Source organism: Arachis duranensis, chromosome 9 (genome assembly GCF_000817695.3).
Source record: "Arachis duranensis cultivar V14167 chromosome 9, aradu.V14167.gnm2.J7QH, whole genome shotgun sequence".
Classification (NCBI taxonomy): Eukaryota; Viridiplantae; Streptophyta; class Magnoliopsida; order Fabales; family Fabaceae; genus Arachis; species Arachis duranensis.
The window spans coordinates 21,730,628-21,757,199 of NC_029780.3; the positions used below are offsets into that span (position 1 = coordinate 21,730,628).

Sequence of the window (26,572 nt, forward strand, 5' to 3'; positions counted from 1 at the left end):
ATTAATATTAATCATATTTTTAAATAAATATTTATTTTTATATAAGCCATTTTCTATATTTTCATTATATCGTTCAATTAAAATAATGTCTCAGTGTTGTACTCTTATTTATTATTGCTTGATTAATTAAATGATTAATAGCTTTCCTACCTATTTTATATATAATAAAAATAATAACATCTGCACTAGTCAAAATTCTAATGCAAACTCCGTTGTGTGTTATTCTGTCTTTCTATATAAAATAACTATTTATTATAAAAACCCAATATCATACATAATAATTGTCTATTTTAAAAAATTAAACAAAAATAAATTAACACCTTTTTATTAATAAGATCGTTAAATATAGAAAAGAGAGAATAAATATAAAAATATAATAATTAATATATCTAATTGTGTGTTTTTAAGATAATTAACACTTTTTTACTGTAAAATTAAGATATATATTTGTATTTAGTTTTTAATTTATGTATATGTAAAAATTAGATAAATATTTTGAATCAAAATAAAAATAACATTTAATTTAATACTATCATCTCATTTATAAAATATTATTTATTCATTAAATATTAATTTAATTAAACAAAAGTGTATTTAAATACATAAATATTTAAGTAAAAACTCACATAAAATTGTCTTTATGTAAAATTGATAATTTAAAATCGTTAAATAATTTGATATATTTGACTAAATTATTATTTTAATGAAAATAACTGTACATAAATTTCTATCTAATTTTTAATGAATAAAATGGATAATTAATATAAAAAAGTTAGAGTAATAAAAACAATAAAGAAAAATAAAAATGGCCAACACAAAGGAGAAATTCCGAAGCTATGCAGTTCCGAAGCTAAGTTGATGCTTAACCAAGACAAGTCGCGTAAACCCAGCCAAGTAATAGCCAATACTTTACTCACTCACAGATAAGACAACAAAACCATTGTTTTTTCTTTTTTCTTTTAAAAAAAAATTTAGTCCCTAATACTAAAAAACAATTGCTGAAATTGCGGCATCTGCGTTCTAGATTCCATTTACTCACACTTCCCATTCCATCTCTTTCCATCTCATAACTTTTCTTCTTCCTTTGGGTTTCACACAAAAACACCGAGCCAAAGCTTCAGTTTCAGTTTCAGCTTTGGCTGAAGGCTCCACCACTGGTACGTATCATCCTAACTCCTCTTCTTTAAATCTCTCTCTTAAGTTGACGATAGTTAATTGAATTTACTTATTTTTTATTCGAATTAATTTTGAAACTGCGAAAGACCAGAATCCATTAATTTCGATCATGTCCCTCATTTGACCCTCATTATTATCATTATTTATTATTATTTAATTGGACAATGACAGATAAGACCCGTCGGAGGGTCACGGCAATTCTTTCTCTGTTTCTCTCTCCTCTCAATTATCGTGGAGGTTGATGTCTACACCAATTCATGCCGTAAATTAAAAAATATGACCAATTTTTGTTGGAGTCTAATTTTTTTTTTTTGACATAAACGAATATCTAGTATCTAGTTGTAGAAAAGAGAACTTTGAAATTCGAATACAGTAGCAACCTTTTCGTGAATCGGAAAATTAAGTTGAAGCCCTTTTTCTTTTTTAATCTTCGTTACCAGTATCTAATTGGTATATTCTATTTTATTTTGTTACTACACCAATTCGAATTTGGTTCCAGTACTTTCTAACCTACTTTGTGTTTTCTATTGTTATTATCATTTTATTTTAATAAATTTGCTATTTCCATTTTGTTTTGTTGATTATATATTAATTGTACCAACTACCATGTTCATTTCACATGGCAGAGCGAATTAGGCATAGTAAATGTTTTCATACCATGGACCAGTAAAGTAAACTAAACTACTGATCTTTGGTCCATAAGATCTTATTTTTGTTCATAAACAATACAAAACACGATTTCATTACATCATATATGTAACATGTTATTGTTGTTATTATTATTGTTATAGCAGAGACGTGCATAGTTGAAGAACCTCAAAAAAATTGGTCATGTCAGCATCTCAGAAACCATCATCATCTTGTTCAGTGACGAGTACTGTAGCATTAGCAAGAGATATTGATCCACTATTGAAGGATTTGAACGAAAAGAAGCAGAGTTTCAAGCGCAACGTGGTGTCTTTGGCTGCAGAGTTGAAGGATGTTCGGAACCGACTTGCTTCACAGGAACAATCTTATGCCAAAGAAACCTTAACAAGAAAGGTACAAGGTTATGAACTTAAGATTCTTTTATTTTCAATTTTTGAGTTGCTACCTTCTGTGTCCTTTTTCTTACAATTTAAAAAAAAACCCAAAAAATTGGGTTTACTTTTTGGCCATACTTGGAGAAAATTTTTCAAATTTTGATATCAATCATTTCTACTTTTTGAGTTGTGGGGTCATGTTTTTTTTTAATGGAATTTTTCTTTAATCATGCAGGAAGCAGAGTCTAAAGCCAAGAGCATGGAGTTTGAAATTGGAAGATTGCAAAAGAAATTGGAAGAAAGGAACGAGCAGCTTCAGGCTTCAGCCTCTTCTGCTGAAAAGGTATCAATCAGCCTCTTCTTTTTAACTTTTTATGTTCAGACTATTATGATATACAAGATTGAAATCATTCTGACTATGTAAAGATTAATTTGCCGACAAAATTATTCATTAAAGAGTAATAATTCTCTTGTGATACCCAAAAGATCATAATGTTTTATTCTAATTTTGAGTAAATGCCCATTTTAGCTTTAAAAACAGAATTTAATTTTGATGCATTGACAGTGTAAAATGCTTAGACAGTTGTCTAATCACATCCATTCTTTTAGATGACCATTCACGCGAGGTAGTTATTTTTGTTGACGTGAAACGTGATGTTACGCAGTTGGATGTACTTGTAAAACTGTTTTACACTAACTATATATCAAAATTAAATTCTAAAAACATTTGTTTGCTAACAAAATTGATTCTAGTTTTGATTGGATTTGTTAAAACAGAACCACTGGTTTCTATAGCATGGATAATAGTTCTCAATTTTTAAAGGACCATTTTTTCTGCAAACTACACTTTGAACGGTTGAAGTGGTAGTTATGGAGCATATTACAATTGTATGCCTCTAGTAATTAAATTTAACATACATCTATTAATAGCCAAATAAAGCGAAGAAGTAGTTCCACAAAATGAGAAATTAGAACTTGTCCCTATATGTTTGTACCATACTTCCACGTAAATGCTTCCAGAGTTATAGTTTCTAAGTCCCCTAACCCTTACAACGGAAGTCACTTATTCCCTTTTTTTTAGTTCATCAAGAAAATTGTTTGTTAAAACCAATGCAAATTCAGCCATCAAATCAACCATTATGTATTTCTGTATAGATATATGTGTTGTTTAATTTATTTTTGTGTATTTTTGTATTCTAATGTATATTACATACAGATATCTGATTTGGGTGATTGATTTTTGATGTACACGTAACATGATTGTTTTATGCTTTAGTTATTCCGTTTGAGACCCTGTTGAGTCTTTTCTGGATACTATGATAATTTAATAATATTTCCATTTCCATAATTCCACTACGTTGGGTGTTGGGAGATTGATGAATTATTGAAAAAAAAAAGTGTCCAGAGCTTTGCTTTGAGTGGTGTAGTGATGTTACCTAATATACTATTTTATCTCCCTATGGTGATATATTAAAGTGAGATATAATGCATCTAGTTATTTACGGTGTGCTAGAAACTTTGCATGAAATTAAGGAAACTGTAATGTGGAATGAAATTATGTTTGTATAGTTTGCATAATAACTTCCCTGATCTGAGCAAAGCAATAATGTCACCATTTTTTTTATGGAAACTCGAACCTGTGACCTCTTAGGTGAGTACGGAAAGACAATGCCATTTGAGCTATAATTCATTGGCAATAATGTTAACAAATTTTATTGTAGAAGTTAAATGGTTTTGTATTAGTGGCGTATAGGAGTATTAGTAGTTTATAGAAGGAGGAGACACATAAATGATTATATTTCTAATACATTTTTCCATGCACGAGTCTCTTTTGGGTTTGCCTCAATTTTGCATAGTTTTTTTTTTTCTTTCTTGTAGTTTACTTAATACAAAAATTCTTTTCTTTTGGATCAACAAAGATCGAACTTTAGACCCTTAGTCATAGAAAAGAAAAATGAATATTTTGTTTCAACATACTAATTATCTGGGAAGTTACATGAGCTAGTATCATTTATGAATCACCGTTTTATATTTTTTGATCCAGTATCTGAAGGATTTGGATGATCTTAGAACACAGCTTGTAGTGACAAGAGCAACTGCGGATGCGAGTGCCGCATCGGCTCAATTGGCACAGCTCCAATGTCTAGAACTTCTAAAGGAACTTGATGAGAAAAACACTTCGCTAAGAGAGCACGAGGATCGAGTAACTAGGCTTGGCGAGCAACTTGACAACCTACAGAAGGATCTTCAGGCAAGGGAATCTTCACAGAAGCAATTGAAGGATGAAGTCATGAGAATTGAGCGCGATATTATGGAGGCTCTTGTGAAAGCGGGAGAGGACAAGGACTGTGAACTGCGGAAATTATTGGATGAAGTTTCTCCTAAGAATGTCGAAAAGATGAATAAGCTTCTGGTTGTTAAGGATGAGGAAATAGCAAGACTTAAGGATGACATTAAGATTATGTCTGCTCATTGGAAAATCAAGACTAAGGAATTAGAGTCACAGGTAAAGGAAGTTTATTTAATTGCTCTTTCCTTTCTCTTTTGTCTTTCAACTATCAGCTGTCGGCACATCTTTGGATTAAACTCTTTTGAGGTACAATTGATTCAAAGATGCATCGACAGCTGACAGATAAAACATAAGAGGGAACGGAGAAGTCTCATTTTCATTTATTTAGTGCTTGCATTTTGAGGTCCTTGGTTAATGTATTTAAAGGCATTATTGATATGTTTGAAAACAGTTGGAGAAACAGAGGCGCGTTGATCAGGAGCTGAAGAAGAGGGTCTTGAAGCTGGAGTTTTGTCTGCAGGAAGCTCGTTCTCAGACACGAAAACTTCAAAGGGTAAACCTAAGCTGTCTCTGTCACAACTCACAGAGTGTCAAATATTTTTCGTGAATTTCATGGATACCTCTAGAGTTTTTTCATTAATTGCCAATCTAGCATACTGCGTTTTACTCTCTTAACTTAGACGCATGATGATGTTTATGTCATCAGTTTATTATGGCTTGATTTGGTAAAATCTTAGTTTATCAAAATTAGTTTTTGAGAGATAACTTTTTGAAAGTTGTAATGTAAATGACTTTCAATAAGTGCAAGTAACAACAATTGTATTTGGTAAAATAGCTTTTAAAATTTATAAAAATTATAATAGATATAAATATAAGAATAAATTTAGATATTTATTAATATATGAGATTATATTAGATTTTTTTAATTTTAATAAGTACAAATTAACTTTAAAAAATTCTTCTTTAGGTGTTTTAAAAAGGACCCTTAATTTTTAGAAGTTACAAGCACAAATACATAATCTTTTTTATTTATCAAACACAATGAAATGCATCAAAAAATTTTATCAAACCGAGCTTGAATGTCATACTCAAAATCACATACTCCCACTATTTCATTTTATCTATTATTATGAAAATTTTAAGAAACTTTAGATATTGAATATATATTTTCAAAAAACTTTGGAAATTAAATTGACTCAATCTTTTGCACGCAAATTAAAAAGACTTCTATTTTTAAAATTGTGATTTTAGAAATTTTTTACGATTTTTTTGTGAATAATAAAAGAATTTTTAAAGAAAATAATTTAAAAAGAAATTACCTTAATTTTTTGGATCTATCTTATAAATAATTATTCAAAAGTTTCTCAAAAAACTTCGATCAAATGCACAAACCTTTTTTCATATTCATAAGGCCTGTGCCATTTATAAAGAAAAGTGTTTTTTAATTATTTCTTTGAGATTTTAAACAAGTTAGATATTTACACAAATGTAACGGTGAGAGTATTTCATTGTACAGATGGGAGAAAGGAGGGACAAAGCAATTAAAGAACTGAGAGATCAATTAGCAGCAAAACAACAGAGAGCACCCGAGGATGCAGAAAAGCATCATCACCAACAGAATTTCTGGGACACATCTGGATTCAAATTAGTAGTCTCTATGTCCATGCTGGTCTTGGTAGTATTTTCAAAGCGGTGAACCGTTTCTGTGCCCCCTCTCCCCTTTTGTCCCATCTCTCTTGTATATATTAGGAATCTAGAACCTTTAGTTGATTTGAGTATTGTAGAGAATAGTTAAGACTAGTTGTAGAATCCGTACAAATGCAGTTTTAGAGATAATCTAGCTTTAGCTTCTGTATTTTATAAAACCCCATTATATTATATGTTTAAGCTAAGCCAATTTATCTCGTAAAATTTTGCTTACTAGAATTATGGACTAAGCTAATGGTTGTTCCGTAAATATTTCTTTTGGATTAGTTACTAGTTACTACATTCATTTTGTTTACTAAAATTGTATTTTCTACTCCAAAGATATCTGCTGGTTCAGAAATTTATCCCGTGGATTTTTCTTTGGTTTATTTATATCTTTATTCTCTTATATCTGAGTAATATTTAATAATTTTATTTTCCAGCTTTATTCTGTACACTTTATGCATCCTAAGTATAATGGAGTCACATAAGGAGGCAATGCCAATACGGAGTTGAATTTTCTACTTGGTTACTATTGGCCAATAGAGTTAATTTTAAAGATAAATTAAATATAATAGGTATTATTGAACACTGATAATATGTATGTGATATATAATAAGAATGTTAAACTGTATACTATTTGTTTATTGTTTGAGTTTTTTTAGTAGATGTGGTGTGCTTGGATTCTTGAGGTCGATAGTAGTTAGACCATTTCAGACATTATAAAGCAATATTTTAAAAGTTGAATGTGTTAATGAAAAATAAAAATTATTAATGAAAAATAAAAATTGTAAAAGGTGCTCGTGATTTAAAATATTTGGTTGGAATGAATAAAAATCTTTTAAAATAAATCATTAAAGTAGGTGTAGGAGAAATTATTACAAGATTTATTAAAATTTAAAAGTTACAAAGAGTAGAATAATGGTGGTTCTTCTAATTGTTGATGGCAATGTAAAAAAAATTTAAGATGTATCTTTAATTTTTTTTAATTTCTTTTTGAAGATTTTATAGACTTTGTTGAGAAAGGACAATTAGAATTAAGACACTCTTTTTAAATTGAAGCACGTTACTGAATTAATAAGAGATTTTTTTATTTAGTCTCTTACAATTGCAGAAAAATAAAGAAGAAAGAGTAGAGAAAATAATACTAGCATGTATTCTGTTTTAACTTTAAAGTGCAATGAAATATATGTTCAGTCTCTACCATAATAATGGTAGAATTTTACTATATCGATTTCAAGATTACAATCACAGTGCCAAAACTAAGACAGACAAACGAATCCGAATCGATTCAACACCAAGATAAACTAAGCAACAACTCCGTTCTTCACAAACAAACGCCAAGACCAAACCAAATCGCCAAGACCAAACAAAAATCCAAGACAAACTTGATCTAAAATTGTTTTAGGCTTTTCTTCCTAACTCATGTCTTTTCACTCATAGGATTTTTCAATATAATCTCTCACTGAATCATAAACATTTTTTTTTGTATGCTATGAAGACTCAAAACAAAATCTAAATATATCAAATTGAGACCATATGAAGATAAATGATACTCTCACATGTAGTGTATAATTTCTAAATTTTCTCTTTGAATTTCTCTGAAGGCTTATCTCTTTTTTATAGCCGAATCTAAAACTTCACTAGCTCACTAACCGCTGCTATCAAACTATTATCATAATTCTAATAATATTTTTCTTTTTTATTTAGCCATATCTATCAATTTTTTTCATATTCTCTTCACATCTTACTTTGATGGTTGATTTTTTTTAAAAATAATCAAATCAACATTAACACCATTAATAGTCCTAAAATTTTATAGCACATTCAATCAAATCACAAATTAAAATTTTTTCATACCTTGACCCAAAGTAAAGCTAAACCCAATAAGGATAAAAAGGCCTATCCTAAAAAATGACCTCCACCGTTTACCTGACCTCTTAAAGAAGTCAGACACGATACAAGAGACCAGTTCTACTTGTCCTGGATAAGTAACTGCCTCCTCAAATTTCTCCTACTATCTCTATCTCACCTTAAAGATAGATCTCAACAAATTCTCAAGATAAAGAAAAAGGTCGTCCACCTAAAAAGGTGGAACTACTCCAAAAAAGTTGGTTATTGATTCTACTATGATACATTAACACCCCTCAAGTATATTCAAGTTCTAATCTACTAAAACCTGCTAAAAGCCCTTGCTAACTTAAGTATCGGTGTCTCTTGCAGGTATCACCCTCCACCTCCTCACGAAGAACTCGGATGGCGGCACCTCAACACAAAAAAAATCGAACACTGTCTTAAAAGGAGTCTGGACCTCACGTTCAAATCTAGATCATCGTTTCAGGTAACCCTCAGAATAAAATCTATCTTCAATCAATCAACCAAATCAATCAACCAAATGTTTGTTATCACGGTAAATAATAAAATCTTTTTCAAAGTCAACACTTTTGTTTTTCCATATGGTGTGTCCACTTTGTTATGTTAAACTTTATTTGTTTTTTTTTTTAAAAAAAATTGTTAAACAAAAAAAATTTAGCGCGACAACGATCACAATGCATTATGATGGTTGTAGTATGTACAGTCCTAACAATCACAATTGCAACCAAATCTGCAAGTACAACCGATTTAAACCCTTTCACATAATTGCATTTCTTGTACTCGTGTGCAATGATTTCTAGCAATCCATGGTAACTCAACTACTCAAGGGAGACACCCACCTCCACCCTTTCTTTCTTTTGAGAGTATAAGATTGATGACTATGCTTTTAGCTTTGTATTTGTTACTGCCTCACATGTCAAAGTGAAACCAATAAATACACTACTTTTACTGTCACCTAATGATAAATCAAAATGGATTCTCTGCATAATATAATGAATTGAACTATTTTAGCGAACAACAACCCCAGCAAATCAATTTCCAAATCAAGTCTAATCGATTTACTTACACTAAAGTTCATGCTCCATCATAAGAGTCCATAAATTAAACTACCAAAGCTCTCAAAATATATGTACAATACCACCATAGAAGAAATGCAATCCTCTTCTAACTATGGTACTCTACAAACTCTCATTCTGCACCTATATAATATAAGATACCTGTACAAAGTACAAACTCAATAGTACTATGATCCGCATGGTAAACTTGTTTGTTTCATTCTTTCTCTTAAAATTAAGGGAGCAAAATGAGTGTTGCAGTGACAAATGATATCAAAAGCTGAACCATGTATCCAACAATGGGTAATAGTGAGGAGGACGATGATGACGTGGTGGTGGTGCTTGCTTCAGGAGGAGTAGTTTGGGACCCAAAACCTGGCATTATACCTGATGTTGATGTTGTTGGGCTGCTTGAGTTCAACACTGAAGGTGGGGTACCATAGCTGCAAAAGAAATTTCATGTCATATAAAAACCACAATCGGCAATCTTCATGTCATGTATAGAGTAAACACCAAAATTCTTCCTCGACAAATTTTAAATCGGACATTTTTTTGTTCCTAACAAATTTTTATTTTTGAAAATTCTCAAAAATTAATTAATTTAATTTCATTAAAGAAAAATAAATTTTTATAGTAATATATTTTAGATCTAATTATTTTATAATAAAATTTTTAAGAATTTATTTCTCCAACATAAATATCAAAAGGTGGACTAAAAACGACAAAAGAGTCAATTTATCCGAGAAAAATCTAGAGAACTTTGAGCGAATAAAAATTTGTTAGAGGCCAAAATATTATATATAGAATTTTCTTAGAACTAATTTAAATATTTACCCTCCTATATTTTGTCATTGAAGTTCACTTACCCGGATGTGCCGGATCCTGTAGTAGATGACGACGAAGACGGTGTTGTTGGTGGCGCTGTAAGAGTTGAAGGTGTAGGTGGTGATTTTGGAGTTGATGGTGGATAAGTTGTGGTGCTTGGTGGAGTTGTTGTCATTGGTGGTGTAGTTGTTGTTGTTGTTGGGGGTGATTGCATAGGTGTTGTTGGTGATTGTGAATTTAATGATGACGACGATGATGGGAAAATGCAAGACCCGGAGCCTAATCACAATATGCAGAAGAACTCATTAACAAAAACGCTCACAAATGTTGTAAATCGTCATATAAAACATTAACAAGAGAAAAGAAAACAAAAGGTCTCACTATATGTATCTTGACTCTTGAGTATAGAAATTCAAATTGATCACAGTTCAAAAATTATAGATCCGTTTTTGGTTAACTAACAAATGCTTAAAGGGTAAAATACTATTATGATTTAACATTTAGAGTTTAACATTTAGATTTTAGTATAAAATATTTTCATTGACAAATGAAATAATAAATTTTATTAGACACATACTTGTATTAAAATTATCCTAAAAAAATAATGTTACTGACCAAATTAGTAATGCATAAACAAAAATTTTCCTGAGGTACCCAAAAAGATTTGATCTGTTAGACAAATCTACCCCAGAATTAGTAATTTTATCAGCCACATAATTTTCACGTGTAATTCATTTCAGGGATTTGAATCTTAATCCTTTTACATTGCACGCGTTATGGTTTCTTCTGGGTTAATTCTCCTTTGTTCCTTATAATTACTCACCTAAATCATTTTAATTTTCTCTAGTTTGTTACCTAAGATTTAAAATTTTCACTGGTACTTTTAGCACTTGAATCATGATAGGAATAAAAAAATCTAAAAGAAAACATACATAAGCTACTAAACTACTAAGATCTTACTTGGATTGGTGTTAACTAAGGTAGCAGTTCCTCCAAAGTCACAGCTTGTTGATCCAGGATGCTTCTGATAGTAACTATTGAAAGCAAAAGAAGCATGATTCTGCAGAGTAACTGGACTATAACAACTTCCACCTTGCTGTATTTGAGAACAATCAGCACCCCCCATTCCACAAGCATAGTCCAATGCTGCTTGAAGCGCTGTTTCCGCCGCCCCATTCTTCGCCACACACCAGCTCTGTCCACCACCCTGTGTGGCCGGAGGCGGCAGGGCAGGTGCAGTGGGAGGCGGCTGCGCAAAAGATGTTCCAGGATTGGTTACCGGTGCTGGCGGTGGATTATTTGTTGTTAAAGGAACCGGTGTTGAAGAAGGAATTGTTACTGGCATTGTGGATGGATTGGTTGTTGTTGGTGAAATTGTGACAGGGTTCGTTGAAGGAACTGTGATTATGGTTGGTGTATCTGGTGGTGTGATTACTGAGTTTGTTGTTTCATCTAGAGCTCTTCTTTGGTTCGATTCCGGAAACGGATCCTCCTCCTCTGTCGTGTCTACTTCTTGTGCATACAATGCAACTATTCTTTCCATCATCTTGTTGCTTCTTGATTCCATGTGCTTTGACATTGATAGTTTCGCCGAAATTGGGATTACTTTACTTTTGATTGATAGAATCAGAGGAACGTCTTCCCAACCAAGAGTAGAAGCAGCAGTTGCGGCACGTTCTAGAATAAACTTAACATCCAAATATTTGTTCATGTTGTCCTCTATCATCACATAAGATTTTGTTTCCTTTATAAATGAAAGGATGTTACTTAGATCTCTCTCATGCGATGCGCTCTTCAAATTTTCTAACAATGACAAAGGAAATGCTACAGAGAGTTTTACTTTGTTAGTTAGAACTGAATGAACTGATCTAAGAGAAGATACCAGTGAAGGTATCTGATTCTTGGTGAAGCACTCACTTCCACAAGAAAAACTGATACTTTTGATGTTTTGTTTTGGAAGTAAGTTCAGTACGTGGGAATTTAGCCATGGAACTAGTGAACAGGGTTTTGAAGTGATGAAGTTTTGAGTTAGGCTTTTATTGAGGTAGAAATCAATCGAGAAATCGGAGATTGTTGGAGAGTTCAAGATCCTATGATCTGTGACTAAGATTCGATTACGCGATTGCAGCACGTTGATTGAAAATCCCACTAAATCTCCTGCACAAACAAAATAGAAGGGTGAAACAAGAAGATCAAGAATATGAAGAACATCAATTCTCACCACAAAAATAAAGATAAACAAGTTGAATAGAATCATTACTACCACTTTTTTTCTTTCAGAATTCAACTCTACTTACCAGAACACAATGAGGTAATGAAAAATGAGAGAAACAAGAAGCACAGAGAAGTTTCCTTAGCCATTAGGAGAGTGTGTTGAAATTTCAGTGTAATTCATGCAGAGGAAGTGCTTTAAAGACATAGCAAAGCATAGAAAGAATAAAAGCCGAGAGAGGCGGGGGAGTGTTGAAGATAAAGGTGAGAGGATAGTGGGAAAAAAAGTGTCAAAAAAGAGAGAGTCCGAGTTGTAATGATAAAAAGAAAAAAGATGTGTTTGATTTTGCTTTATGACTAAGGATTGGGTTGGAAAGGATAAAAAATCTAATGTTAATTGTTATTGTGTATGATAGACAGTATAGAGAATCAACCATGCTTTTTTGCTTTTTGGGTTCTATATCTTTGCCAAAGGTCCCTTTGATTCATGTGCATGGCAAAATAATGGGACGCTCATTACACATGGCCTCAAGTTTGATTGCACATGTATTTATGTGGTGTTGTTGCTTTAGTAAGCAGAGAAATTAAAAGGGGTTTTGAGAAGGAGAAATTACCGCTGAATGGCCGTCTCATGCACACCTTTTTTTTATTATTGTTATTATTATAAATATGTTCCTTCTTTTTTCTTTGTTTTCTCTAGGTCTTCTTATTCTTCTACTTGGAATGTGACTTAGAGAGTGAGTGTGGAGGTTTTCTTTGTATTTTTTCATTGCAATGTTATGGGTAAATTGAGAAAGGGTCTATTAAGCTGAGTAGGACAAAAAAGTATATTTTGGTTCAGTTTGTGCTCCTATAGCAATGAGGTAAGCTGATACCTGACTCTTTTCCTTTCTTTTTTAATACTTAATTTAATTACGCAAAGATGAGGAGGCTTTATAAACGTAAAATATTTAGATATAGACAACATGGGTGAGACAAGTCACATGGAAAACAGTAGTCTTATTCGGCAGGGCATTCTTTCCCTTTTCAAATTTCAACTCAATCAAAATTCAAAAGTAATATCCGACTTGGTTTCCAGCCGAAAGCATGTTTGAATTAGTATAGGGAGAAACAGTTAACTGTGTATGTGGCACTGTGGCTGCACAGTCACAACTGATAAGGCTGATGCATTGTATATGCAAAAAGGATTACTTCTTAATTCTAATAACTTGATTTATTTTTCAGTTAAAAATTCTTAAGTGCAACTAAGTTCACATGCTTGATGCTTTTGTGCATATATTCTTCAGATTATTTTTCATTTTGGTCTGATGTAGAATGTTCTTCTTCTCTATTTTCTATTTTTTTTCATTTTTTGGGTTTTTTTGGTCAGCCCAATCCTAGGTACCACAGATTTTCTTTGGGTTATAAAGGGATAGAGCTACCGCATTGAAGTCTTATATTGGTTCAGATCCGTTTGTATTGAATTGCTATTTTGTTGGCCTTATATAAGTTCAATTTCGACATAAAAAGGCGTTGCGAAAAATGACAAAAAAAAAAGCATTAAAAGCAAATTTGAGAATAATTTTTTTTCTTTTAAACAGTCTTGCTCTCTTAGTTAGGGGTGTTTGTTAGAGTATCAACTAAGTTAGTGAATGTATTTTCTATTCTATTATGATTAGTTAGAGGGTAGAGGAGTCTTTCTAACATAACTAGGGCTGACTTTTGCATATATATAACTTTACTCTTTAGAAAACAGAGTGTGATATCATTTTCTAATATTCAATTTATCAAGTTCACTTTCTTCTCTTTTTTTTGGACTATTTATCTACACTATCTTGTTATGCTACCTATTCAATCTTGCTACTCAATATTTTATTATGGTATCAAGAGCTTATATTCTTAATTTTTTTTCGTTTCATCATGGAAATCGAACTCAATGATTCAACCACCAAAAAATCCCTCACTGTTATAGCTGATATTTGAATGAAGACAACTATTTAACTTGGAGGTATCTCAGATTACTCACCATCCAAAGTCTCGATTTGGAAGATCACTTAAACCCAGCGAAGATTCCTCCTCAATTTGTTACAGATGTGGCAAAGAAAATCGCTACCGAATGGGAGGACTTTAAGAAATGGCATTTTCCAGACCTAACCGTCACTACTTAGATCGTGGCATCTATGACCACTAACTTCAAAAGTAAGGTCATACATCTCACCAGATTTCATCTGTTTTGGAAAAAGATTGATGATTACTTCACTGCTGCATCCTCAGCACGCATTCAGAGCCTCAAATCGCAGCTCAAGTCAATAAAGAAGACGGGCACCGTATCTGATTATCTTGCTCAAATTCAAAAATTGGTAGATTCTCTATTTGTAATTGGCTATTAAGTTCATAAAGATGACCACATTCAAACTATTTTTTATGGTCTCCCAGAAGAGTACACAGTCTATAGCACTTTAGTGATGTCAAAATTGGGTTCCTTCAAGGTTGGAGAGGCTCAATATTTTCTTTTGGAATTTGAAAATATGCTTGATAGATATAAGGATCCTAGAATAGCTATGCCGGTAGCCAACTTCACTCAACCCTTCAACTTTAACAGAAGAGGAGGAGAAAGAAGAGGTAGAAATGGAAGAGGCTTTCAAGGAGGTGGCAGGTTTGGATTCACGAATCAAATACCCTAATGTCAACTATGTGTTCGTAGCTAATTGAGTAGCTCTCGAAGCATGTGTACAGGCTCAGAATGAGGGTCGTGAAGAAATCGATCGATTTCTTCACGTTACAGAGGCAATTTTTCGCAAATAGTGAGTTAATTAAACTTTCTGTGATACAAATATGAAGTTCCTTTTTTATTTTTATTCAAGGGTAAATAAATAAAAAAATTAATTTAGTTTGAATAAAGGATATCACTCTTGGCAAAGAAAAAGTTGGTCCAGTTTTTTTTTTTTAATTTACGCATCCTATTTTTCCTATTTGTTTTTTTTGAATGGGGAGGGGGTTGCTAACTCAATGATATAGTACTCGACTTTTAAGTGTGACTCCATTTTTTACACATTTTTATGAAACAATTGTTTCGTCCATTATCTTGGTAGGGTTTGTAAGACCACGACTGATCCAGAAAGGAATGAATGGAAAAAGCCGCATGTCGTATCATTAGAGAATTCTAAAAGAATCTCATTCTTATTGGATCGGACCATTTTTTTTGTTTGAATTCGTGAACAAAATTGGTTGGGTTTAAGTAATAAAGTGATAGAACTTGGTAACTCCAATTATAGAGAAACAAAAAATAACGAGCTTTTATTCTTTTTAGTCGAATGATTACCCCATCTAATTGGACGTTAAAAATATATTAGTGCTTGATACGAGAAAAGCATTTCCCATGAATGAACTATTTATTTTTGTTATGAGTCCTAATTATTAGCTATTCTCCATTAAGGGGTGGCGATCAATGTGTAGAAGAAAGAGTATATTGATAAAGATATTCTTTTTTTTTTCCCAAAATCAAAAGAGCGATTAGGCTGATAAAATAAAGGATTTCTAACTAGCTTGTTATCCTAGAACAATTAGGTGAAAAAAGCAAGTGGAGGGAATCTGTTGATCATTTTTTGGTGTCTATTCATAATTTGTTTTAATTCAAATGTCTAGAAATACTCTGTTTTGATTGTATCACACTATGTATTGGATTTCCAATCCAATAAATCTTTGATCTCTTTGACAAAATTGAATTTGAAAAATGAATGAATATCAAAGATATTTAGAACTAGATAGATCTCATCAACAAAACTTTCTATACCCACGTATTTTTTGGGAGTATATTTATGGATTCGCCTCTAGTCATGTTTTAATAGAAATCAATATATTTTGTTGGAAAATGTGGATTATGATAAAAAATCTAGCTTACTAATTGTAAAACGGTTAATTACTCGAATATATCAACAGAATCATTTGATTCTTTTTGGTAACGATTCAAGTAAAAATCAATTTTGGGGTCTAACAAGAATTTGTATTCTCAAATAATATCAGAAGGTTCTTTCATTGTCATGGAAATTCTATTTTCCCAACAATTAAGTTTTTCTTTAGAGGAGGCAGAAATCATAAAATCTTTTAGGTATAATTACTCTGTTGGTCCCTATAGTTTCACGAAATTTTCAATTAGGTCCCTATATTTTTTTCCTTTTAATTGGGTCCCTGCACCTTTTTTTTAATTAGGTCCTTACCATGACCAAACAGTTAGATTTAACGAAATATTCCGTTCCTAAATTAAAGATTCTCTAACTTTTTTCTAAATCCCTAAATCTCTTTCACTCCTATTTTCTAAAATACCAAAATAACCCTCCCACACTTAGAAGAAAACTGTTCGTTCTCCCAAACTTAGAGAAAAATCTCATTCACGTTTCTCCCCTTATTCGTTCGTTGGTTGCACAGTCCGTCAGCTGTCGATATCAACTCTACTGGAATATTGCTGGAGGGTTTCACTTCTCCGATGTCACTGCCGTCGTCGTAGGCGTTGGTGCTGCTTCTAGGTAAGACAACTCTTAATCTTGTCAGTCGTTGAAAGGTTTTTCTTTTTATCTCCTGAAAAAATTTGCCACATTGTTTATTAGAGCTTCCTTTTATTTTTGAAAACGGTTGAAGAAGGATTTATGGTATTGTATTTTCTTATTTTTGGTAAGCAGTTATGGGTGATTCGGATTTTACTATTGAAGTCCACCATGGTGGGAAATTTGTTGACAGTAGACACCGATTAGAGTATTTAGGAGGAATGGTTGTGGAGGATTTACATTTTGACGTTGATAAATGGTCATTGCAAGAGATTGTCAATCAGCTAAAGCAACTAGGGTATAAGAGTTTTGCCAGGGTATGGTACAAGGAATCTGGGATGGATTTGAAGTTAGGTTTTAGAGAGATGAAGTCCGATGGGGATGTGATGAGAATGGCTAGGTCACTGGTGTCAAGTTCCTGCAAATATTGCGAGGTCTACGTTGTCGATGGAGCCAAAGAAGGTAATGGGATTAAAATCACTTCAAGTGATGCTGATTATGTGCCAGAGGAAGGTGAAGACAGTGGCTTTGACTCTGGGTTGATAGAGGTTGAAGTAGATGCTGAGTCAAAGCCTTCTACTGATGAAAAGGTATTTGATGACAGTGCTGATAATGGTGACCATGAGGATCACTTTGGGTTTGAGGTGGAGGATAATGATCCATAATCAAATGTATTTGGGGGATTTACTGGCCCACTAAATGATGAGAAAACTGCAGCAACTGGAACAGGTGAAGGTGATGAAGGTTTAAGGGAGGGTGATGAACTAGTTGGGGGCATATCTGATAGATATGAGACTGATGATATAGATAGTTATGAAGGGGACTCTGATGATATGATAAAAAAGAGGAGGTTTTCCAAATACAATGAGGCAGAGATGAACAGAGAATATGAATTTCAGGTGGGGCTGGAATTTAAATCACTAATTCAATTTAAAGATGCTATTAAGGAGCATGCCCTGTTGAATGGTAGGAACATTAGGTTTCAAAAAAATGATAAGGTGAGGTGTAGAGTTGTTTGCAAAGGAAGAAAGGGAAAGTGCAAGTGGGTTTGTTTTGCAAGTAAGGTTAGGGGTTTTGACTGTTTCAAGATCAAGACTTTGAATGGAAAGCATACTTGTGGAAGGAACTATAGCGGAAGACTTGCATCAAGTAGTTGGATCTCAAAGAAGATTGCCAACAACATCAGTAGAGGCGAGGAAATGAAGCTTGCGACAGTTATTCAGACCATCTAAGACAAATATATGGCCAATATCACTGTTGGTAAGGCTTACTGGGTAAGGAGGAAGGCAAGAGAAGAGGTACATGGGAGGAAAATCTAATAGTATGCTAAGCTAAAGGATTATTGTGCAGAGATACTTAGGGCAAATTCAAGATCTAGTCTGAGCATATTGGTAGATAGGCCTTCTCTTACACACCAGCCCCGATTTATGAGAATGTATTTGTGCCTTGATGCAGTCAAGAAAGGCTTCTTGGCGGGTTGTAGACCTATTATTGGCGTGGATGGTTGTCACTTGAAGGGCGACCATGGTCAGCAGCTGCTAGTTGCTGTTGGCAGAGATCCGAATGACAATTACTTTCCGATTGTCGTGGCTGCAGTAGAGGCAAAGACTAAGGAGATGGTGTTAAATGACATTGGAGAATAAAAAAGTGGGTTTTCATGAGTGACCAACAAAAGGTATAACAAATGGATTAATTAATTTGTTTGCACTTAATTTTTTTGCAATTAATTTGATTGGAATATAAATCTGCTATGTATATGATCATATATGCAATTGCTATGTTTCTGAATATAAATCTGCAATGTTTATGAATATAAATCTGTAATGTTTGTGAATATTAATCTGCTACATAAATTTGCTATGTTTGTGAACATTAATCTACTATGTTTAGATTCTATATTAATTTGTTACATGGGTATATTGTCTTCTGCACTCAAACTATACATCAGGGGCTGATGCAAGTGTTTCAAGAGTTATTGCCAACACTGGAGCATAGACTTTGTTTGAGGCATTTATATGCCAACTGTAAAAAAGCATATGGGGTTGGTATTGTACTAAGGGACCTCATTCTATCTATTGCCAAAGCTACCTATGTGGAAGAATGGAAAAGAAGGATAAATCAACTAAAGGAGATCAACATAGACTGTTATGACAAGTTGTTTACTTTGGATCCAAAATTGTGGACAAAGAGTCACTTCACATTTCTGGCCAAGAGTGACATGCTGATTAACAACATCTCAGAGGTATTCAATGAAAGAATCCTAGAGGCAAGAGACAAGCCAATTCTTACTATGTTTGAATGGATTAAGTGCTACTTTATGACAAGGTTTGCAGAATAAAAGAAGAAGGCAGAGAGGTATGAGGGCTCTGTTTTGTCAAAACCCAAGAAACGACTACATGTCATTGCAGTTAGAGCTATGGAGTGCCAAGCTAAATGGGCAGGAGACCTCAAGTTTGAAGTCCACCATAAGAACAGGATGATCATGGAAAGGTTTGTGGTCGATTTGATGGCTAGAAGGTGTAGTTGTAAGTTTTGGGGCTTGTGTGGTATGCCTTGTCCACATGCTTGCTGTACTATTTTCTAGAAGGATGACAACCCGGAAGATTATTGTAGTAACTACTACAGCAAGGTATCATACCTTGCTACATATGGGCAGTCAATATCATCAATCAATGAATAAAATATGTGGCCAAAGATACAATGTGATACCATCATCTCTCCAATTTTCAAAGTTAAACCAGGAAGGCCAAGGATGGTTAGGATAAGGGCCCGATGAAAATAGAACACAAACAAAATATAGAAGAACTAAAACTTCTGTTACCTGCAGTAATTGTGGCCAATATGGACACAATAGGAGACTCTGTCCAAACCCTATAGTGACAGGTATTGGTTGCTCCTTTATTTTGTTCATGTGTTGAGGAACTATTATTAATTGCTATTTCATGTTGTAGCTCCTGAAGGCACACAAGGATCTGATGCTGCTGCTGGAACTGGAGGAGGTGATGCTGCTGCTAATGAACCTAGTGCTGCTGTTGAAGCAAATGGATATGCAGCTGCTCCTACTGCTAGATCCATGATGGTTAGAGGGAGAGGCAGAGGAAGAGCAGCAGTAGGGATGGGCAGAGAAAAGGGTAGAGGGAGGGCTGCACCTATTACTGCACCACCATCAGGACCTTCAAACACCCCTACACCACCATCACAGCCTCCACAAACTCTTGCACCACCATCACAGCCTCTACACATCCCTTCCCCATCATCACAGCCTCCACACACCCCTACACCACTCTCACAGCCTCCACACACCCCTGCACCACCATCACAGTCGGCCACCTTACCTACACCAGCATCACTGCCCACTGCACCAGCATCTCAACCTTTACCCAAGACCAAAATCTTTGGTGTGAGAAGAAGTGGAAGACTCAAGATTGGAGTTAGGAAGGCAACAAGTCAGCCGCCTGAACATGTTGACCTCACACTTGATTGAGGCTGAAGACAGTTTAGGATTTCCTTTTGATATCTATTGTGTTATGTAGGATTTTTAGTGTTCACCTGTGACTCTGCTTTCTTTATGGTTTGGACCACTTTTATTATGTGCTGTGGACCATTTTTGTTATGTGGGTGAAAAACTGTTATGAGAGGGTGTCACATTTATGTTGTGGCTATCTAGGTGTCCTATATTATATAATGTAAAAAACAATGGTATCTGTTATAATTCAATGCATCTTTTGTTTTACCTACTTTTTTCTCTGTATCATACTTCTATGCATATTAAATAGCAAAGGAACAATTTTCATTTAGAGAAATTAAACAACATTTCATATATCTTCATTGCACTCAAAATAAACAGTATACTTTTGACTAATATAGACTATTACATTATCATAACAGCCATACTTTCTACATCTTTACATATAACACTGCAACAATCAAAACACCAAATATCAAAATCAGCATAATTAGCATCTTGTTTTGCTTTTTCATACTATCTTTCATTTTAGCAAATTTCTCTTCCACTAAACTCAGCTCACCACATAACCTTTCTACACAGGCATCTATTTCTCTAACCTTTGCAATTAATCTCTCTAGATCCACATTTAATCTGTCTATCTTCCTTTCATGTGCCTCTAATTCTCTAACCCTTCCAAGTTCTTGCTGTGAACTATTTACTCCATCTTCCCCAGATAACTTTTTTTCTTTCCCATCAACCCACTCAAAAAACTTGCATCTCCTGTTAGGGTAAGAAATGAATCTTCAGTTTGGATTTTTTGACGTACTTGAACTCCAAAGAATTAGAGTGTCTCCACAAAAGCAACGAACCCTCCTTTCCTTTTGCTTCAACCATCCACTTTTCTCATCTTCTTCATCATCAATCCACTCGAAGAACTTGCATTTTGGCATTCTCCCACAATCAACATACCTTCTTCCATGGCTTGCTACTGCCGAAGAAGACATCACAGCAACTGCCTCACCACAAAAACAAAGATATCTCTTCTTGACGAGGATTCTGGAACTAGAGACTCCTGAAGATAACTGACTTTGATCCATAAGTATTGACAGAGTAAGAGAAGCAAACGGAGGAGGAGAAGTTCGAGGAAGAGGCGAAGAAAAGAGAGTGAGAACTTAGAACCCTATTGATTCTCGTTGATTTGTAAAGGGTAGACGAAGATTATAATGGTCAAATTACCCATTCTAAACGTTTTTGTAACGTTTACTATTAATAGGGACCTATTTGAAAAAAAATTGGTGCAAGGACTCAATTAAATTAAGGACCTCATTGAAAATTTCGTAAAACTATAGGGACCAACAGAGTAATTAAACCAATCTTTTAAAAATTTGCAATCAATTCATTCCATTTTTTCTTTTTTCGAGGATAAATTTACATATTTAAATTTTTTTTATGTACGAATGTCCTATCCTATCCATCTGAAAATGTTAGTTCAAACTCTTCGATATTGGATGAAAGATCCACCCCTTTTTCATTTATTAAGATTGTTTCTTTATGAGTATTGTAATTAGAATAGTCTTATTACTAAAAAAAATCTTATTTTGACTTTTTCAAAAAGTAATCCAAAATTTTTCTTGTTTCTATATATTTTTTATGTAGGTGAACATGAATCCAACTTCCTTTTTTTACGTAAAAAATCCTCTTTTTTACGATTAAACTCTTTTAGCGTTCTTTTTTAACGAATCTATTTCTATACAAAAATAGAGCATTTTGTATAAGTCTTTTTTTCGAATAATTTTTCGTCTACTTTATCATTTTTCAAGGATCCTTTGATTCATTATGTTAGATATCAAGGAAAATCTATTCTGACTTCAAAGAATGCGCCTTTTTTATGAATAAATGGAGATACTATCTCATTTATTTCTGGCAACGTTATTTTGATATTTAGTCTCAACCCCGAATGAGCCATATAAATGAATTATTTGAGAATTCATTTCATGTTTTTTGGGAGGGCTATCTTTCAAATGTACGGCTAAACTTTTTAGTGGTACGGAGGCAAATTCTAGAAAATTCATTTCTAATAGAAATTGTTATGAAAAAACTTGATACAATAGTCCCAATTATTTCCTTAATTAGATCTTTAGCTAAAGCGAAATTTTGTAATATATTAGGACATCCCATTAGTAAGCCCGTTTGGGCCGATTCATCTGATTTTGATATAATTGACCGGTATTTGCGGATATGCAGAAATCTTTGTCATTATTATAATTGATCCTAAAAAAAAAGTTCGTATCGAATAAAATATATAATTCGGCTTTCTTGTATTAAAACTTTGGCTCATAAACATAAGAGGACTTTATGCGCTTTTTTGAAAAGATTAGATTCAGAAGAATTAATAAAAGAATTTTTTTACAGAGGAAGAAGAGATTCTTTCTTTAATCTTTCCAAGATCTTCGTCTACTTTGCAGAGGTTATATAGAAGTCGGATTTAGTATTTGGATATTCTTTTCAGTAACGATCAAATCAATGTAAATTGATAAATCAAAATCTTTCTTACCTAAAATTTGGATAAAAAATGTATTTATTTTTTATTTTGAATAGTATTCTCTATAGGATTCTGAAATGTTTATATAATGTAGTAAGAGAGAGATTTGAGATTCATCAACACTAAGTATTTGACTTTTGGAGAGTATTGTTTTAGATAAGTAACTCAGGTTTAGATGTATACATAGGAAAAGCCATGTGCAATAAAAAAGGTAAGCACGACTTGGGGAGAGATTTTTTATTATTTTTCTTTTTAAAATCATTAACAAATCCAATTTCTACTCCAACATACATACATACATACACACACACACATATATATATATAATGATATCTATATTAATTTTAATTATAAAATCTATAAAAAAATGTCAAAGTTATATTTATATAATGGTATATATATATACCAAAGTGAATTCATAATCATTTTCATTCTTTGTTTGTTTTATTAGAGTGGGGGTAAAAAAGCCAATTTAGATCAATCTAGATAAATAAAAGTATTTTTAATAGATATATTGATATATATCTTGTTGGTTGACACCAATATATGCCTCGTGTTATATTGTTGAATAACAAGCCCTCAATTATCTAGTTAGAGAGAATTCATATGCTTGGGAGCCCCTGATAATTAAAAAAAACCAAGATTTTACCATGATTGTAATTTTAGAGAGACGCGAGAGCGAAAGCCTATGGGGTCGCTTCTGTAACTGGATAACTAGCATTGAAAACTGTCTTTACATTGGATGGTTTGGTGTTTTGATGATCCCTACTTTATTGACCGTAACTTCTATATTTGTTATCGCTTTCATTGATGCTCCACCAGTAGATATTGATGGTATTCATGAGCCTGTTTCTGGATCTCTACTTTATGAAAATAATATTATTTCGGGTGCCATTATTCCTACTTCGGTGGCTATAGGTTTGCACTTTTACCCGATAGCGGCATCTGTTGATGAATGGTTATACAATGGTGGTCCTTATGAACTAATTGTTCTACACTTCTTACTTGGTGTATCTTGTTACATAGGTCGTAAGTGGGAACTTAGTTTTTGTCTGGGTATGCGTCCTTGGATTGCTGTTGCATATTCAGCTCCTGTTGCAGCGGCTACTGCTGTTTTCTTGATCTATCCAATTGGTCAAGGAAGCTTTTCGGATGGTATGCAGCATTGTGCTTGCCGAAGATTTGCTCCGGCAAGTTCGGGGACACGTTTGTCAAATTTTAAAATCTTTTAGGGACCATTTTATCAATAGCAAAAGTCAAGTACTATTTTGTCAGCACTAGAATCTTTCGGGTACCGATTTGGTATTTACCTCTATTTTATTTTTATTATTTAAAAAACTTATATTTAATAATATTTTAAGAGAAAACGTCTTTAAAAGAGCGGAAAAAAGAATCTTATTGATATTTTTTAATAAAATAAGTATTTTAAAATATTTATATGTTTTGCAGATATATTAGAGATTCGATCCTATCTGCAAATGTGCAGATTGAATCGGATCAGATCCAAGCTAAAAAATCGCGGATATTGGATCCGATTCAATCCAATATTTTAGTGCGGATCGGATCAAGATTTTGGCCATATTCGATCCAATCCGATTCGCGTTCACCCCTCTTATTAGTTACAATTTTTTTTTGAGTTTTTTCCATTAATTGATATTTGAAAAAAAAAAGTTAGTTTTCTAGTTAGCAATAAATATATTGTAATTCTTAGATCGGATAGCACCCCTTATTTCTTTATTTATGTACGAACTTTTAATTATGAATTTGTCTCTCTTTCATCCAAGTTGATAAGGAGAAAATAAAACATATTGTGGGCATTCTTGTCATGTGATAAAATTGGCAAAACCAAGTGCATTGATATTATATAGAAGATCAATTTTTCAATAAAAGTTAGGGTTCAACTTTGCAAAAAAATAAAGCAAATTAACAGATAAGATAGAAGACATGCAAATGTTGATGAACTGTGTAATCATAATTTAGGCAGCTTCTTTAGTGTAGAAAGGGATCTTGGTTCTACACATATAGAAAATAGGTGGCAAGATAATTTAGTGACAAGTGTCTATTTGAAGAGACAAAATCTGAGCAATGAAAAGGATTAGTGCAGGAAAGGCCATGATACGGTCACTGTTGATGCACGTGATTTCAAAACGTAACGGTATTAAATAGGTTGATTAGCTTGTATTACGATTCGTTATGATAGCTAATAATGGACCTCTCTGAAATGGTTTTTTTTTGTTCTAAGCTATTTGTAATTGCAGGAGAGAAAAATAGGTTTAGGTTGCTTCCATAAAAATACAAAGAGTATAACTTAGATAAGGAATTTAACCTACACAGAGTGAGATTGATCTCCCCTTACTTGGCACTTGAACGTGTCAACTAGCTGGCTTCATTAGAGAGTGCGCGGTTAGGCAGGTGGAACGGTGGAGCGGTGCAAAAAAGGTGGGCCGAAGCTTGTCAAGATTGTTGTCAATCGTAATCGAGCGGTAGAGTATGCATTGTGTATTTATTTAGTTGTTGTGAGTGTATGAAATCGATAAATTTGGAGATTTTATGGCAATGGTATTTGTCATAGTTTCAATCCTCATTATCCTGTGTATTTTCCTTTTGGAAAGTCCAAATTAAATTGTTATGTGATTAATATTTTTTTTCTCTCTAAAATGTGGGTATGAATTTGGTTGGGAGAAGATGTGATGTACTTGCTAAGAATAAGTTAGATTTTTTTATGCTACCTTGGTAGGATCAAACAACCATTCATAATTTCTAATGTGTATAATTTTGTCTCTAACCTTGCAAATTTTAATTACAGAAGCTAGTTTGCTCGTTTCCATGCTCTGCTTGAGAGGGAGAGAGCTTCCTGGCTGACCAACTTTTAAATTAGTTAAATATTGTGAAGTTTGATTTTTAGTTTTTTAACTCTTCGTTTTATTCTCTTAAATGGAGAAACTTGTAATGGCAGATTTGAGCTAAAATTGGATCTACCTAAACTTACAACAGATTTGTATGGACTGTTGAAGGTTATATTTATTGAATTATTATTTTAAAATAAAAGAATTAAAGAACTTTTCATGGTACTAAGTAAAATTTTAGTTAGTTAAAACGTGATAGGCATGATCATGCTGACATCATTTATTTAAAGTGTCTATACCCCTAAGTGTATGAGAGTAGTGTTAAGATTATATTTAATAATATAACATGACAACACAAGCTATATTTAAAAGCTTACTGCTATGAAGTTGAACATGTCAAAATCATTCTTCGCCTTAAAAGCTCAATTTACTCGCATCACAATTACAATAGTAAATAAAGAAACTCAAGATTATGACGGATATCTAAAAATGTATAATAAGATAGTACTAAAATGAAGTGTTAGGTCTAACTTGCATTTGTTGTGTGACAGTTTCATCTATCATTAATATTTTACTATTTTTTTGGATTAATTGTTTGATACGCATAAAGAAGACATGAATATCATACTGCATTTGCTCATATTCATGGGAAATGAGATTGGTTTAATTTTTCGTTTTGTATTTATATGGTTTAATATGGATGCAGTACCAGGACAAGATTCATTGAAAAGTCATTACTTTGTGAATTGGTTATGAGTTTTTCCTTTAGTTGTCAAGTTGTGTGGAGTGGTTGTAATAGTTGAGATTGTGATGTATCTATTCTTATTTCACAATTTAATTCATTTTTATCGTTACTTTTGTACCTTAAATTTTTTGGTTTATGATGCATGGTCATTTATTGTTTGTATAATACACCTGTATTGGATAATTGTTTTTGCGAATATACTTAAGTTATAATTTTCGTGTTATGAGTTGTATATGGTGGGTGTGGTAGTTGACTTTGTTACAAGTGTATTTTTCTTTCACATATGGGAATAAGCCGCTTAGTGGAGAGAGAGAGAGAGAGAGAGAGAGAG

General features: G+C 33.0%; 3 protein-coding genes and 1 pseudogene across 5 annotated transcripts; 3 read left to right on the top strand and 1 right to left on the bottom strand.

Annotated features, from left to right (window-relative positions):
* Positions 1-1,001: 1,001 nt before the first annotated feature.
* LOC107465127 (nuclear envelope-associated protein 2) lies at positions 1,002-6,385 on the top strand. 3 transcript variants are annotated; one of them, XM_016084118.3, is made up of 6 exons: positions 1,002-1,157; positions 1,968-2,217; positions 2,434-2,541; positions 4,243-4,704; positions 4,940-5,041; positions 6,005-6,385. In XM_016084118.3, the coding sequence occupies exons 2-6, from the start codon at positions 2,008-2,010 to the stop codon at positions 6,182-6,184; spliced, it is 1,062 nt and encodes a 353-aa protein (XP_015939604.1). In that variant the 5' UTR covers positions 1,002-1,157; positions 1,968-2,007; the 3' UTR covers positions 6,185-6,385. The 3 variants fall into 3 exon arrangements, with proteins under 3 accessions (XP_015939604.1, XP_015939602.1, XP_052109529.1); XM_016084116.3 differs by having other exon boundaries at positions 1,971-2,217; XM_052253569.1 differs by lacking the exon at positions 1,002-1,157 and adding an exon at positions 1,606-1,626 and having other exon boundaries at positions 1,971-2,217.
* A 2,669-nt stretch (positions 6,386-9,054) lies between these two features.
* Positions 9,055-12,478, bottom strand: LOC107465123 (uncharacterized). Its single transcript, XM_016084113.3, has 4 exons — positions 12,227-12,478; positions 10,890-12,086; positions 9,971-10,208; positions 9,055-9,547 (listed from the first exon to the last, which is right to left on the bottom strand). The coding sequence occupies exons 1-4, from the start codon at positions 12,288-12,290 to the stop codon at positions 9,340-9,342; spliced, it is 1,707 nt and encodes a 568-aa protein (XP_015939599.1). The 5' UTR covers positions 12,291-12,478; the 3' UTR covers positions 9,055-9,339.
* A 3,374-nt stretch (positions 12,479-15,852) lies between these two features.
* Positions 15,853-22,642, top strand: LOC127741681 (maturase K-like; annotated as a pseudogene).
* Positions 22,643-23,300: 658 nt separating this feature from the next.
* Positions 23,301-23,882, top strand: LOC127741522 (photosystem II protein D1-like). Its single transcript, XM_052254226.1, has one exon. The coding sequence runs from the start codon at positions 23,301-23,303 to the stop codon at positions 23,880-23,882; it is 582 nt and encodes a 193-aa protein (XP_052110186.1).
* The last annotated feature ends 2,690 nt before the right edge of the window (positions 23,883-26,572 follow it).